At 48.8% G+C, this 16,110-nt stretch overlaps 1 protein-coding gene across 2 annotated transcripts in view; it reads right to left on the reverse strand.

Annotated features, from left to right (window-relative positions):
• Positions 1-16,110, reverse strand: part of PLEKHJ1 (pleckstrin homology domain containing J1) — a 59,746-nt gene that overhangs the window by 13,706 nt on the left and 29,930 nt on the right. For both annotated transcript variants that reach the window (XM_069216699.1, XM_069216698.1), the window contains exon 4: positions 771-861. In XM_069216699.1, the coding sequence (XP_069072800.1) occupies positions 771-861 (91 nt within the window). The remainder of the gene's footprint in view (positions 1-770; positions 862-16,110) is intronic.

Below are 16,110 nucleotides of genomic sequence, written 5' to 3' on the forward strand. Positions count from 1 at the left end.
ACAGTCATCTGGCCCCAAGACGCCTCTGGGCGTTCGAGCGCGCCCTAGTTGTCACACGTACGGTCTACTGGGTTTGCCAATGCTTGGCACTTCTGTCACGACATTAGGTGCCACCTCCTCCCTCATGCCCTAATAAATCATGCCTGAGACCCATTGGCTAACAGTTCCACAGGAAGGAGGGGTTGGGCAGCACCATAAACTGGATGACATGCAAAGAACATGACAGTGCTGGTCTGCCTCCCTGCCATCAGGGCCCCTGGCACGCCTGCTGCACCCATCCCCCGGCACGCCTGCTCCACCCATCCCCCAGCACGCCTGCATCCCTCCAGGACCACTAAAAGCATGCCTGTTCACGGACTGAGGCAAAGGAAGCGCAAAACCGCGACCCAGCATCTCAGACTACGGACAATCGTGCCTTACGTCCTTCCGCCCCACTGACAACGTACCTCGCAGTAAATGTGCTAGGGAGGGCAGAGCATGCTAATGGGATGTACCTGATCCTTTGCAATGTGCTTCATGCAACGTTCTGTGTTTTCCAACTGAATTCGGAGATCCATTGGTAAATAGCTACTGGGACACAGGCTCACATCACCTTCCTGTTATGTATGAAGCAGTAACTGTCATGAACAAACAGTAATCACAGTTGGAGAAGGAAATGGTTGAAGAGAGGTCCCAATTTTCAGCCTTGTCGCATTAGATGTGAACAGTGAGGCCATCCTCCCCCTCCCTTTTTTAAAGACTAAACCCTAAACAATCAAAGACGGGCCTACCTGGCATGGTTGAGGGCCTCAATCCACTCACAGCACTGCTCTTTACTGCTGCACTCAAAGGTGTATTTCCGCTCTGGCTCATCCTTGAAGTCTGTGAAGGCGAAAACAAGTGGCGTGAAGTCTCAAAGAAATGCATGACAAGCTTCACACTGTACAGCACCTGCAACAGGTATGGATTGTAGCATGCAACCATTTCAAAGTTCCACACAATAAAGTGTTTCACACTCTTCTAATCTCACGAACTAAGGTGTTATTGGGGGAAAGAAATATGACAGCCAGGGCCACTAAATCCGTCAGCTCTTAACGACAGATGCTAGACTGTCTACTTATGGCTGGCCCTTATGTGGATCTTACCAATGTATCCCAGTGGTTACCTCAAACAAAAATGTATAGAATGCGCAAAGGACACCAGAGGAAACGGCTTTAATTGGTGCCAAAACTAAGTCATTTGCTGCCCTAAGTTATTGGTGAGTTTGGCACCTAAAACGGTCTCAATGGAACCTTTAAGCACTTTACAGATCTCAATGAAACTTTTCTTTGAAGTAGAATTTTCTTCCATGCTTCCTCTATAGACACCCCAGTCTGTCAAAGCTTCAGGTGTACAAAGACGATATTCCTGAATACATGACAATAGTCACTTTTGCAGCGTGAATCTTCTCTGGATTCGCATACTACACTCTGCTCGTCAGCCTTCACAGTCTTCTTTCTGGGGATCCACAGGTGGGTGTCTGCTCCAACTTAAGCATGAGTTTATAGTGGCTCTAGAGCTCACTTTTGACAATCCAGCAGAAATATTAGGCTATCTTTATTGGTTAGTATGTATTTTATGTTCAGTGTACTCCTGTTTTTGAGGAAATGGATGGAATCCCAGTAGCCCAGTCTTTTGTGGTGATGACACCTTTCCTGAAAGCTACCTTAAAACACTCATGTGAAACAAGCAAAGCCAATAGCTCTCACCTATACAAGAGTTATTGGCTTGGCACTGTGTTTTTGCCATGGTGTCAGTGGTGTGGAATTCCTATAGCCAGACACCCAGGATTTATTGTTTGGGGTCAAGGACAACAAGTTTTTTCATGATTATTTAGTCCTTGGGACACGTAGGCCCAACCCCCGGCAGCACAAACACTTTGGCTTCCAGTTTACAGGGAAGGGAGCGATCTCCAGTTTGGTTAATATTTGTGTCCCTACGTTAATGCTGTTCAAACTTGTATTTATGGTTCATTAATGCAAAGCCTTTATTATTAGGGTGAGCACTCTAAATAAACTTTCTAAGATCACGCTGAACTACTGACAGTTGATTCTGGAGCGGAGCAGATTGGGGCAGATTTGAGTGCGATGGGTTGGGAAGATTGGAGTGAGTGGTTTGTATTAGAGTGGGGCAGATTGTCCTGGAAAGGGGCAGATTGTTCTGGATTGGAGAGGGGCAAATTGTTTTGGATTGGGCCAGATTGCTAAGGATTGGTTGCAAGATTGTTATGGAATGGGGTGGGCCAGATTGTTTTGGTTTGAAGTAGAGCAGATTGGAGTGGGCAGATTTAAATGCAATGGTTTGGGAAGATTGGGGTGAGTGGTTTGTAATGGAGTGGGGCAGGTTTTAATGTGATGGGTTGGGAGGATTAGAGTGAGTGGTTTATATTGAGTGGGGCAGATTGTTTTGGATGGGAATGGGGCAGATTGCTTTGGACTGGAGTGGGGCACATTGTTTTGGATGGGAATGGGGCAGATTGCTTTGGACTGGAGTGTGGCAGACTGTTCTGGACTGGAGTGGGGCATACCTTTGGATTGGACTGACTTTTGGATTGGACTGGGGCAGACTGTTTTGGACTGGAGTTGGGCAGGCTGTTCTGGACTAGAGTGGGGCAGACCTTTGGATTTTACTGGGGCAGACTGTTTTGGACTGGACTGGGGCAGAATGTTTTGGACTGGACTGGGGTGGAAACCTTTTAAGATCTTGCTGAACAACTGACAGATTGTTGATTCTGGAGCGGGGCAGATCAGGGTAGATTTGAGTGCGATGGGTTGGGAGGATTGGAGTGAGTGGTTTGTATTAGTGTGGGACAGACTGTATTGGAGTGGGGCAGATTGTTCTGGTTTGGATTGGGCCAGACTGTTTTGGATTGGACCAGAATGTTATGGATTGGATTGGGCCAGATTGCTAAGAATTGGTTGCAAGTTTGTTATACAGTGGGGTGGGCCAGATTGTTTTGGTTTGGAGTGGAGCAGATTGGAGTGGGGCATATTTGAGTGCGATGGGTTGGGAGGATTGGAGTGGGTGGTTTGTAATGGAGTGCAGTAGATTGTTTTTATTGGAGTGGGGCAGATTGTACTGGATTGGATTGGTGCGGGCAGACTTTATTGTGATGGGTTGGGAGGATTACAGTGAGTGGTTTATATTGGAGTCAGGCATATTGTTTTTGGAATGGGGCAGATCGCTTTGGACGGGAGTGGGGGCAGACTATTCTGGACTGGAGTGGGGGCAGACTGTTTTGGACTGGAGTGGGGCAGGCTGTATTAGACTGGAGTGGGGCAGGCTGTATTAGACTGGAGTGGGGCAGGCTGTATTAGACTGGAGTGGGGCAGGCTGTATTAGACTGGAGTGGGGCAGGCTGTATTGGATCGGAGTGGGGCAGGCTGTATTGGATCGGAGTGGGGCAGGCTGTATTGGATCGGAGTGGGGCAGAATCTTCCGGATCGGAGTGGGGCAGAATCTTCCGGATCGGAGTGGGGCAGAATCTTCCGGATCGGAGTGGGGCAGAATCTTCCGGATCGGAGTGGGGCAGAATCTTTCGGATCGGAGTGGGGCAGAATTTTTCGGATCGGAGTGGGGCAGAATTTTTCGGATCGGAGTGGGGCAGATTGGATTGGATTGGTGTGGGCAGACTTCATTGTGATGGGTTGGGAGGATTAGAGTGAGTGGTGTATATTGGAGTTGGGCAGATTATGTTGGATTGGAGTGGGGCAGACTGTTGTGGAGTGGGGCACACTGTTTTGGTTTGGACTGGGGCAGGCTGTTTTGGAATGGAGTCGGGCAGATTGTATTGGACTCCAGTGGGGCAGACAGTTTTGGACTGGAGTGGGGCAGAATATTTTGGACTGGAGTGGGGCCAGAATGTTTTGTACTGGAGTGGTGCAAATTGTTTTGGATTGGAGTGGGACAGAATGGTTTGGACTGGAGTGGGGGAGATTGTCTTGTATTGGAGTTGGGCAGATTGGGGCAGAACTGAGTGTGATGGGATGGGAGGACTGGAGTGAGTGGTTTGTATTAGAGAGAGGCAGATTGTATTGGGGTGGGGGCAGATATTATATTGGAATGGGGCAGATTGTTTTGGTCCAGGGTGGGGCAGTTTGTTTTGGATTGGAGGGGGGGAAGATTGTTTTCGATTTGATTGGAGCAGATTGCTTTGGATTAGATTGGGTCTGATTGTTTTGGATTGGTGTGGGTCTGATTGTTTTGGATTGGTGTGTGGCAGATTGTTTTGGATTAGAGAGGGGCAGATTTGAGTGTGAGGGTTGGGAGGACTAGAGTGACTATTTTTTTATTGGTGTGGGGCAGATTGTTATGGGTTCGTATGGGACAGATTTGAATGTGATGGTTTGGGACGACTGGAGTAAGTGGTTTATTTTGGAGTGGGGTAGATTGGATTGTAGTGAAGCAAATTGTTTTGGATTGGAGTGGGGCAGATTATTTAGGATTGGAGTGGTGCAGATCATTTTGAACTGGAGTGGGGCAGAGTGTTCTAGATTGGAGTGGAGTGGGTTGGAGTAAGGTAGACTGTTTTGGATCAGAGTGGGGCAGATTGTTTTGGACTGGAATGGGGCAGACTGTTTTGGACTGGAGTGGAGCAGATTTGAGTGAGATGGGTTGGGTGGATTGGAATGAGTGGTTTGTATTAGAGTGGGGTAGATTTGATTGGTCTGGGGAATATTGTTTTGGACTGAGTGTGACAGTTTGTTGTGGACTGGAATGGGGCAGATTGTTTTGGATTTCACTGGGGCAGACTGCTTTGGATTGGATTGGGCTAGATTGTTTTGGATTGGAGAGCAGCAGACCGGAGTGGGGAAGATTTGAGTGGGATAGGTTGGGAGGAATAGAGTGCGTGAGTTTTTTTTATTGGAGTGGGGCAGATTTTACTGGAGTGGGGCAGATTTTACTGGATTGCAGTGCAGCAGATTGTATTTGAATGGTGTGGGGCAGACTGTTATGGACTGGGGTGGAGCAGATCAGGGCGGGCCATGTTTGAGTGTGTTGGGAGGATTGGGGTGAGTGGTTTGTATTGGGCTGGGGCAGATTGTTTTGGACTGGAATGGGGCAGACTGTTTTGGACTGGAGAGGAGCAGATTTGAGTGAGATGGGTTGGGTGGATTGGAATGAGTGGTTTGTATTAGAGTGGGGTAGATTTGATTGGTCTGGGGAATATTGTTTTGGACTGAGTGTGACAGTTTGTTGTGGACTGGAATGGGGCAGATTGTTTTGGATTTCACTGGGGCAGACTGCTTTGGATTGGATTGGGCTAGATTGTTTTGGGTTGGTGTGGGGCAGATTGTTTTGGATTGGAGAGCAGCAGACCGGAGTGGGGAAGATTTGAGTGGGATAGGTTGGGAGGAATAGAGTGCATGAGTTTTTTTTATTGGAGTGGGGCAGATTTTACTGGAGTGGGGCAGATTTTACTGGATTGCAGTGCAGCAGATTGTATTTGAATGGTGTGGGGCAGACTGTTATGGACTGGGGTGGAGCAGATCAGGGCGGGCCATGTTTGAGTGTGTTGGGAGGATTGGGGTGAGTGGTTTGTATTGGGCTGGGGCAGATTGTTTTTACTGGAGTGGGGCAGATTGTACTGCAGTGGGGCTGACTGTATTGGATTGGTGTGGGGCAGATTGTTATGGTTTGCTGTGGGGCAGATCGGATTAGGGCAGATTTGAGTGTGATGGGTTGTTAGGATTGGAGTGAGTGATTTATATTGGAGTGGGGCAGATTTTGTTGGAATGAGGCAGCTTGTGTTGGATTGGAGTGGGGCACACTGGAGTGGGGCAGATTATTTTGGATTGGAGTGGTGCAGATTGTTTAGGATTGGAGTGGTGAGATTGTTTAGGATTGGAGTGGAGCAGACTGGAGTAGGGCAGACTGTTTTGGATCGGAGTGGGGCAGACTGTTTTGGACTGGAGTTGGGGCACAATGTTTGGGATTTGAGTAGAGCAGATTATTTTGGCTTGGAGTGGGGCAGATTGTTTTGGATTGGAGTTGGGCAGATTGTTTTGGATTGGAATGGGGCAGATCGGTGCGGGGCACATTTGAGTGTGGTGGGTTGGGAGGATTGGAATGTGGTAGATTGGAGTGAGTGGTTTGGAGGGTGGTGGATTGGATTGTGTGGCATGTGCAGGAAGCTGGCTCTGTATATACTATATCAAAATTAGATATAGTGTACACAGAGTCCAGAGATCCCCCAGAGGCTTAACAGAAGCTAAAGTAGATAATACTAATGCTCTCTTTTGTGGTAGTGTGGTCCAGCAGTTAGGCTTATCAGAGGGTAGTGCAAAGCATTTGCTTTACACACTCAGTCAAGAAATGGTAGCACACACTCAATGACTAACTCCAAGCGAATGTATTTATACAGGAGAATATATTTGTTACTTTATTTCTAGAACCAAAAGATTCTGATTGCAGGTAAGTACAGTTGTAAGTATGTATCAAGCATATGTATCAAATAAAACAGTTTACAGGCAAGTAACGCTTTTCACTTTCAAAAGTTGACAGTGCAATTTTCAGAACAGCCCTAGGAGGGGAAAGGTGTTAGTGAAGTTTTGAGATAAGTACTCGACTTAAAGTTCCAGTCTCCAGGGGATAGGATGTCCACTGGTCAAGGTTCAAGATGACCACCAGCAACACGTGGCCAGCCAAGTGCAGAGGTCAAAGTTGGTGTTAGATTTAAAATGGGATCCTATGGAGACTGGGGGCACCCGGAAATAGATCTGCTGGCAGGTAAGAACCAGTGACTTCGGAGGGCAGACCTTGGAGGCGCTGGGAGCACCTTGGAGGGGGGGGGGGGGGGGGGGGGGGCACAGGTTAGCACCAACCACACACCCTCAGGGGCAGTCGGTGCTGGGTGCAAACACAGCTTTGGGCTCCCAATGCTTTCCAATAGGGGACTCCAGGGGTCACAAAGATGCTGCAGGCTGGGTCCAGGGGGTCGGTTCCGGAAAACCAAAGGATGGGCAAGGAGCAACATCTGCTGACTGTTGGTCGGATTCCCCAAGGCCAGGGGGCTGCAGGTGCCTTTAGGCCTCTGGTATCTTCGTCCTGTTCTCTTGCGGGCAGGGGGGTCCTCTGGATTTAGGCTGCAGGCGTCGTCGTGTTGGCCAGGAGGGGTCAACCCAGGGTGGACGCAAAGTTGCAATTGCCTGGAGACCTGCTCTGGACCAGTGGGCCACCTGGACACGGGCCATGGGTGTCTGGTAGAGTGGGCAGGAGTCGCAGATCCGAAGCGGTTCTGAAGTCCTTCTTACGAGTTTCTTGTGGACAGGGCCGCTGTCCTCTGGAGTCCTTGGTCCTCTGGCAAGCAGGCAGTCCTCTGGGAGTTTGTGGAGGTCGGTGGTCCTGCAGAATGTGTCACCTTTTTGTAGCATGGCTTCTGAAGCTGCAGACAGGCCAGTAGCGCTGGGAAAAAGTCAGTTGGTGTCTGCAGTCTTCTCTGCTGGGGTCGACTTATCAGTTCTTCTTGCTTCTTTTCTTCTTGAGGTCACCAGGAATCTGTTGAGCTAGGTTCAGGTTAAATCCTAGATTTAGGGGCGATACAGGGGTCAGAGGGCCATAGCCAATGGCTACCGTCCGTGAGGGTGGCTACACCCTTCCTGTGCCCACTCCCTTTGGGGAGAGTGGCACATTCCTAACCCTACAGGCCCCTGTCCTCCAAACCAAGATGGAGGATTCTGCAGGGAGGGGGGGGTCACTTTAGCTCTGGACACCTTAGGGGTGGTCCTAGCTGGAGGGGTCACTCCTCCCAGTTTTTCCTAATTTAGCAGCCGGATTTGCTGTGGGACCTCTTCTGGAGGGGGGTGAGGGGGGCTGGGCATCTCCACTAGCTGGAGGACCCTGGGACAATGTAACAGGAGGCCTGAACCTTTGAGGCTCATCACCAAGTGTTGTAGTTACTGTAGGGGGAAGGGGTGAAGCACCTCCACCCAGAGCAGGCTTTGTTTCTGATCCCAGAGAGCACAAATGCCCTCACCCCATGGGGTCAGAAACTCATCTGTTAGTGATGGGCTGGCACAGATAGGTCAGCCTAACACAAAAGGATTGATTAGGGTACAGAGGGCATCTCTAAGATGTCCTCTGGCTGCATTTTACAATAAATCCAACACTGGCATCAGTGTGGGTTTATTGTGCTGAGACATTTGATACCAAACTTCCCAGACTTCAGTGAAACCATCATGGAGCTGTGGAGTTTGTAGTGATAAACTTCAAGCCCATGTACTCAATATGGCCACACCGGACTTCCAGTGTCTAAGAATGGACTTAGACACTGTAGGGGCATATTGCTCATGCAGCTATGCCCTCACCTGTGGTATAGTACACCCTGCCTTAGGGCTGCAAGACCTGCTAGAGGGGTGACTTACCTATGCCACAGGCAGAGGTTGGTGGGCATGGCACCCTAAAAGGGATGCCATGTCGACTTTACTGTTTTCGTCCCACCAGCACTCACAATCTGCAATGGCAATATGCATGTGCTTGGTGACGGGTCCCTTGTGGGTGAAGTGGATGGATTGGAGTGGGGCAGGTTGGACTGGGGCATACTGCAGGGTTATGTGTTAAAGCATAATTTCAGAAATTACACATACGAAGAAACCATGTCACTTTCCAATATTTAGAACAAGATAACCGTCATCTTTTGAGAACAGTGACCAAGAGCAAAAGCAAACGAGTGCAAAGTGAGAAAATTAGAGTGGGGGGAGGGAGGGGAACATGGGGGGGGGGGGGGTTAGCTATAGAAGATAAAACTTTGCAATTTTGTTTGTCCTGCAGGGCACGATTTTGCCAGCCACACAACTTCTGTTTGCAGGGCCCTAGAAGTTAAAAAGAAGCGCCTCAATCACATCAGAAGCAGCAGATGGGCACCAATGAAGTGGAGTCAATCAGTGGGGCGTGGCCTGGCTGCCGACCAAGATGACCGCACGGCTCTGAACTCCATCCAACGCTGCCTATCAGCCCCACCCTGCCCCTCCTGTCACCCCAATGCTGTCTTGAACCCTCCAGTGATGGTGGGGGGAGGCCATATCTCGAGGGTGGGGCCGCGGGCGAGCCTGAGGGTGGGCGCAGCCCAGACATGCCTACCTGCACCAGTGAAGACTGTTGGATAGTGCCAGCACTCACCCTCACCCCATCCTCACTACTTGTGGCGCTGGAGGGACGAGACCTGCACCGCCTGGTATTTTCCCCAATCTGGCCCACACCTCACCTTCTCCGGCTCGCACCCGATCGGCCCGCTAGCCTGGATGAAATGGCCTCCATAAATGCCAAGTATACTGCCTCTCCTGCTTACTCCGCTTCCTGGCCACAAAAACAGACTCGCTGAGTGCCGGCCCTGCTCGCTCTCAACAAACAGGTGAGTCCCTGCAGAATTTTTGTGCTTGGGTATAACCAGCACGCATTCGCCGTGATGGGAGTATCTACCGTGGGCCCTCTTTCACCCTCAGAAGAGCGACAGGCCACTTTTGTATCACAGAGCGATTGGCGGTTTTACATATGCAGCACCATAAACACGGACTACCACTCACAGTGTGATCTTCTACAGACTGATCTGCCTGTCTGCCTGCCATAATAACTGCCCCGCTATCCCCACATGCAGTAAGTCTTTCAAAATCCTAGCCCATCAGCATAGCTACCGAGCAGCCGCTGGCAACAGTAATTTCCCCCAGGAGCTCATCCGCATGCAAAGGAGCAGTGGCCCTTTCCTCTTAGTCACATTGCGCCACTTGCACCTGCCTTTTAGGTGCTAGCACTGCCCCTCTGCTTCGCAAATCTACAACCTGCGCCATATATCCCAGTCCCAGGAAACAACACTCAATCACCATGACAGCCCGCCGCAACCCTTACTAACAACACCTGCACAAACTTGGCCCCAAGCTCTACTGTGCTTTTCTATCAGATATCATGGGGCAAGGAAACCCTAAACGGAGACAATTGTCCTTTGATTGTTCTAAGACCCCTAGACGGTGGGATCCGAATGACCCAGTGGACTTAGAGGCAGCTGTTGGCTCCACCTCCCCAACACACCTTGAGGTCACCACGGCCATAATGTCAGAACTCAAGGCAGGATTTAAGGCTATAGACTCCCGCTTCGATACACTGACTGCACACCTTGGACAGCATGCATGGACGCCTGGATAAATACTCCACCAGTTTGGATGACGCAGAACGTCGCATATCTGAAACAGAAGATGCTAGCATCGCCTTCACCAAACGAGTCGAGAAGATAGAGCGCCTGTTAAAAACAGCTGCTGCCAAGAACGAATATTTAGAGGCACGCTCTTGATGTAATAATATCTGCATCACTGGTGTACTCAAGATCACCAACACCAGACGATACCTTTGTGGAGCAACTCTTGTTGCCCTCTTCGAAAGAGATGCTTTCACAGATACCTTTGTTGTTGAGAGAGCTCGTCGTTCCATGGCTCCCCTCCACACCCCATAATAGCCAGTTTGCTGAATTTCCGAGACCGTGATACTGCACTCCGCCTGGCCAGCGACTAAGGCCCGCTACATCATCAAGGAATGACTCTGTTGTACTTTGCCAATTTTGCTACCATGGCACAAGAGGCAAGTATATAGATGTTAAGCAACTACTACAGAAAGCTGGCCTGCGATAAGGCATGTTGTATCCAGCAGGTCTGCTGGTCAAAATAAAATGCAAAACTCAAATTTTCAACTCCCCCGCAGACGCTGCGCATTTTTGTAAACAACATGGCATGGGACAAGATAGGTCTGGCCACTGCTCTTTCAGCGGCTCACCAAACCTCACGCAATTGGAATCTCCCCCAAACCCCCATCCCCACTTCCCCACCATCCCCCCCAGACCCACCTCCTCCATTGGTTTGGTTACCGATTCCTGAACTGCCGTGACAGAGACAAGACAATACCAGTTCCTGCTCCTCTAAGGCGATGAACACTGAAAGATTCACGCTTTCACTCTAAATTTTCGACTGGCGAGGTCCACTTAAATGGAATGTTGCTACATCCCCGAGGTGTATACCGCACTGTTGCTTTTTGTTTCTTTTGATTGTGTGGGTTTAATGGGGATTCACCAAGGTTGTCGTCCTCTTGTGTGGGTAGGGGGTTTGGGAATGTTTGAGTTGCTTTACTTGTGTTGGATGACTACACATTTTAACTCCTATGTGATATTCTGCCCTTCATTCTCCAGTTACTACACACCTTTAACATCCTGCATGACAACACGATCACCTAATCCCCACACTATCAGGGTTTCCCTGTGTCACGTTGAATTTAAGAGAACTTAACAATCCAAGGAAAAGGAAAAGTCCTTTCCTACCTGCACAAGCACGATCTTAAGCTAGCCTTTTTACAAGAAACGCACTTAGTGCCTCTTGCAAACTGCACCTTTGCGACCTAATGTGGCACAAATCGTTTTTTTCCCCCCTCACACTACAGTACATACTCCTGCGGGGTCTGTACGCTCATTCACAAAAGCCTTCCTTTTGTCTGCTACAACACGCTCTCGGACACGGAGGGCCGCTATTTACTAGTACATGGTAGCCTGGCAGGCGTGACCTCCTCTTGGTCAATGTCTACGCAATGAATGTAGATATGCTAGAATTTTTACACAATCTTTTAACCCATATAGACAAGCTCCAGACGGAACACATCCTTTCCGGGTGCGACCTCAACCTCACAGCTGCCCACAGCTAGACACTTCTGACACCACTGGAATTACCAAACCACAACCACTATGGACCTTAACCCTTCTGGATGCTTTTCACCCCTCAGAAGCCTGGCGCTCTCGCCACCCCTCCGTTCCAGGCTACACCTTCTACTCTAGCCCACACAACGTTTAGTCCTGCATTGATCACTGGTGCATGTCCCCTATTCTACTTCTTTGGCTCTCAGACATAGCATGTCACCCACACCCTCTATCTGACCACTCTCCAGTGGTGATCTCACTTCAAATCCCATGCCAGGCACCACCTATGGCGATTTCCTGCAAATGACACTGTTTTCCGCACTGAAGTCTGAGATGTCATTGCAGAATATCCCACTCTGAACACGGGCACGATGAAACACCAAGCAATGCTGTGGGAATATGCATTGCTAAAAATGCTGGCATCCAGCGCTCCATAAGAGGAGAGCTCACACTAATAGAGAAAAAGCTGTCAGATATAGAACTTCGAACCATATCACTAACTAGTCACCTTCCACTCCCTGCACACACTGCCCTATTGCAAGAATTTAGAGAAACGGCTGACCGCAAAGTGATCTTTCTCAGTAAATATGCACTTGCATGGTGAAGGGGAAAGACCTGGTCGTACCCTAGCAGGGCTGCTCCAACCTTCATATATCACTACACGGATGGTAAGATGGTCACGGACACACCGGCTGTCCTTGAAACCTTTGCGGCATACTAGAAGTCCCTTTACACTTCGCATACCAGTGATGCTACTGATGCCCTCGCGAAATATCTGGCAGATGGTATGGTTGGACAACAGCCATCAACAGTTCTCGTCTTCTCCCATCACCTGCGATAAAACCTCTCAAGCCATAGATGCCCCGAGTGGCTCTAAAGCTCCCGGACCCGACGGTTTTACCGGTAGTTTCTATAAGGCTTTTAAAGAACTCCTAGTTCCTCATCTATCTGAGGTCTAAGCTGAATCCCTACAGCGCGGTATCATCCCCACTATACTGCGCGAAGCCGTAATCATGCTACTCCTTAAACCCAGCAAGCTACCACATCTATGCACCCCACATAGACCGCTTTTGCTCTTGAACCACAATAGATATTGTCAAAAGTGCTTACCACAGGACTATCTTTACTGACAGTATAATTGCTCCCATGTAATCTGGGTTTGTTCCACATCGCTCTGCATCAATTAATCTCTGCACCATATTTGCAGTCCTCAAGCCTATCTCTCGGAGATCCCCGCTGCAGCGATATTACTTGATGCTGTCCTTAGAATGGTCCTTTTTGCATGCTGTTTTGACACAACTCAGTATCCTTTGCGGTTTCAGGGACTTTATTAAGCTATTGTACACCAACCCACAGGCGCAGCTACGAGTCAATGGGACCCTATCCGACTCATTCACCTTGACCCGCTGCACCAGGCAGGGGTGGCCGCTTTCCCCTTTATTATTCATTATTTGCACGGACCCAATGGTATGTCACCTTCAGGAACGCTACATGCACCAGGCTATCTGCTTCTCCTGCGGACAGCTATTGGTCTCACTTTACGCAGATGATATCTTACTGTTCGTTCGGACCCGGGGACTAACCTATTACTGATTGAGAAAGTGATCCACTTTGGCTTATTCTCGGCCCTCTCCAACAATTGGAACAAATCAGAGATTTTTTCACTCACCTCAGCCACTGCACCCTGCGGGCTCGACTAACCCATGATCTGGTGTGAAGAATCTACCAAATATCTTGGCATACATTTACATAGGGGCAGTGCTGAAGGTATACAATGCAATTATGGACCAGCAATGAATACATTATCAACCCAAAGTGAACAATGGATCTCTCTGCCTTTATCTATCGTTGGCCGAGTGGTGGTCCTTCTGTGCCGCCTATATTTATTACTGAACATCCCCATCATGCTAACTAAAAAATTTTAAACACACTATGTATCCTCCTTACACACTTGATATGGGCAAGACGCCGGCCCCGTATAGGCTGGAACACACACACACTCCTGCTCGAATGAGGTGGTTTTGGGGTTCCCGACCTTTACCTCTACTATCTAGTCGCCCAGGTCCACTACATGTACTTCTGGTACCTCCCAGATGCCAGAATCCAATACCTGAAGCCAGAACTCTCGCTAATTTCTCCCACGCCACTCTCTGCCATGCTGCTGCAGGGCCTCCCTAGAGACCCAAAAGAGATCCAGACTCTTCCCACGACATGTGGGGCCTGGACCAAGTTGCTACATTACTTGGGCCACGAGACACTACACTTTCTGCATATTCCTCTCTCAAACAACCCATGGCTACACCCCTGACCTGCGAGCGCTTAACTCAGCGAACACTCGCGCCCCATGTGCTACACATCATTAGAGACATTTTTGGAACGAATGGTGACTGATCTGATGATTGAACGCTCTACTTCTCACAAGGGTCAGTTTTTGTTACACCGTCTCCATGGCACTTTAGGTGCCACCCTGCCTACCTATCCTACAGGTCCCCCTCCCCCTTTTCTGATAACTACGCAGGATAACGCCCATCTCATCGCCAGACTGTACAGCTGTTCACTTCAAATACGCACCAGCGGAGTGGAATGCTCAAGGGCTGCCCAGGAAAAAGACCCAGGGTACCCCCTTTCTGGTCCGACGTGGTTTACTATTGTGCACAAACAAAGCTGATCTCCAATAACTACCGCCATAAACTCTTCCATTACAAATATTAGCACCGCGCCTACACTATCCCTCATGCCCTCACTAAATTTGCCCAAAGTGCGCAGCAGAGCAGGCAGACTTTGCGCACCTATCCTGGAATCGCACAGACATAATCACCTTTTACACAAATATTTTCTCAATTTTATCCCATATGGCAGAGCAGGAACTCAGCCTGGACCCTCTTACAACCTTGCTGGGGTATGTTCAAGCTCCTAGCTCCCAGCACACGCCGATTTACCGCACTGGTGTGGTTATTGGGCACTCGACCGATCGCCCTCCACTGGGGCAGCAGCACTCCTCCCACAACGGCTTCCTGGTTGTGGGACCTCACATACTGCAACACTACTAGTGAGCTTTACACTTCTCTACAACCCCTATCCTCTGGACCCAGAGACATATGGCAACCACTTCACCACTAGCTCCTCTCCCAATCCCCCGCACAACCCTCAAGCACACATGACCGTTCTTCCTTCCGCATGGATACAGGAGATCTTGTTACGTGATATACATGTAGGTTCCTTCATGGTCTCCTTTAATCCTTACATTGCCCTCCTCTCTTCCCCCTCTGTGATTTTTTTTTTTTTTTTTTAAATGCTTCCCTTTCCTTGCACATGATGCACATTATTGTGCTCTCGGTTATATTGATGGTCGTACCATGTACCTCTAGTGAGGGCAAACGAATGACATCCACTGTAATTTTGTTTTTGGTCTTCTCGTGATTGCTTCCATGTTGTCTGAAAAAAGCTCTTAATATATACATTTTAAAAAAGGGTTGAATCAATCAGTGCTTCGTCCCTGCTCCACAGACAGGAACGGAAATGATGCTCAGCCTGCAGTAACCAATTACGAGGCTGTGAAGACTAGTGGTATGGAAGCCAACAAATGGTGAACAAAGGGTGGGATCTAAGCCCACTGTAAGATCACAATAGTCTTGAAAAGACAGCACAGGGGCTGTCTAGCTAAGACCTTAAAAGAGGTAAATTATCATGTCAAAGCATAGGCAAACGGTACCTGCCTGTGGCAGCGTCCTGGGCAAGCGAACACTAATGTGATAGAGTTTACATTTGTGGCACGCCCTTCACTCTTGCACTTCTTCGCTCCCAGAGGATATCCAGGAGGGATATAAATATAAGCTTACTGTGCCAAAGATAAAGCAAAACCAAAGTGGCATTCTCAATGACATGGCCATCAGAACCGTGAACGCTGGTGTCTCTTTGGGACTGTAGGCATTTCAATACGCACCGCAAGCAAAAAGCAACAGCTCACAAATTGGTTCCATCTGGACTACATCTGCCCAAACATGCATCTCATCAACATCTTGAAACTGACAAATTATTTTAAGAGGAAGAAGGCAGATTATTTGTGAAAACTGAGAGGATGAAAGGAAGATACATCACTATTTCCTTGTAAGAAAAAAAGTGCGCTGGACTCTGCCCCTCCTGGATCTTTACAATGACATCCAATTGATCCTCCTGCAGAAGCTCAGAATTCTGACTTTAAGGCTTACAGTTGTTCTGCATAACAACTTGTTGTTTTTGGTGGACGCAGAAGACACAAATCCAAGTACTCTTCAGACAGGAACAAGATCTGTTTTACAACATTACCAAGAAAAATAAACACTACCAAGAAAATAAAGTCAGTGCCACGTCTTCAACAAGATCCTGAGGCTGGTGCATGCCTTCTTGTGGCAGCATACAGTTCACCAATACCCATACTAGGACACTCGTTA

The sequence above is a fragment of the Pleurodeles waltl genome, chromosome 12, assembly GCF_031143425.1.
Source record: "Pleurodeles waltl isolate 20211129_DDA chromosome 12, aPleWal1.hap1.20221129, whole genome shotgun sequence".
Taxonomy (NCBI): Eukaryota; Metazoa; Chordata; class Amphibia; order Caudata; family Salamandridae; genus Pleurodeles; species Pleurodeles waltl.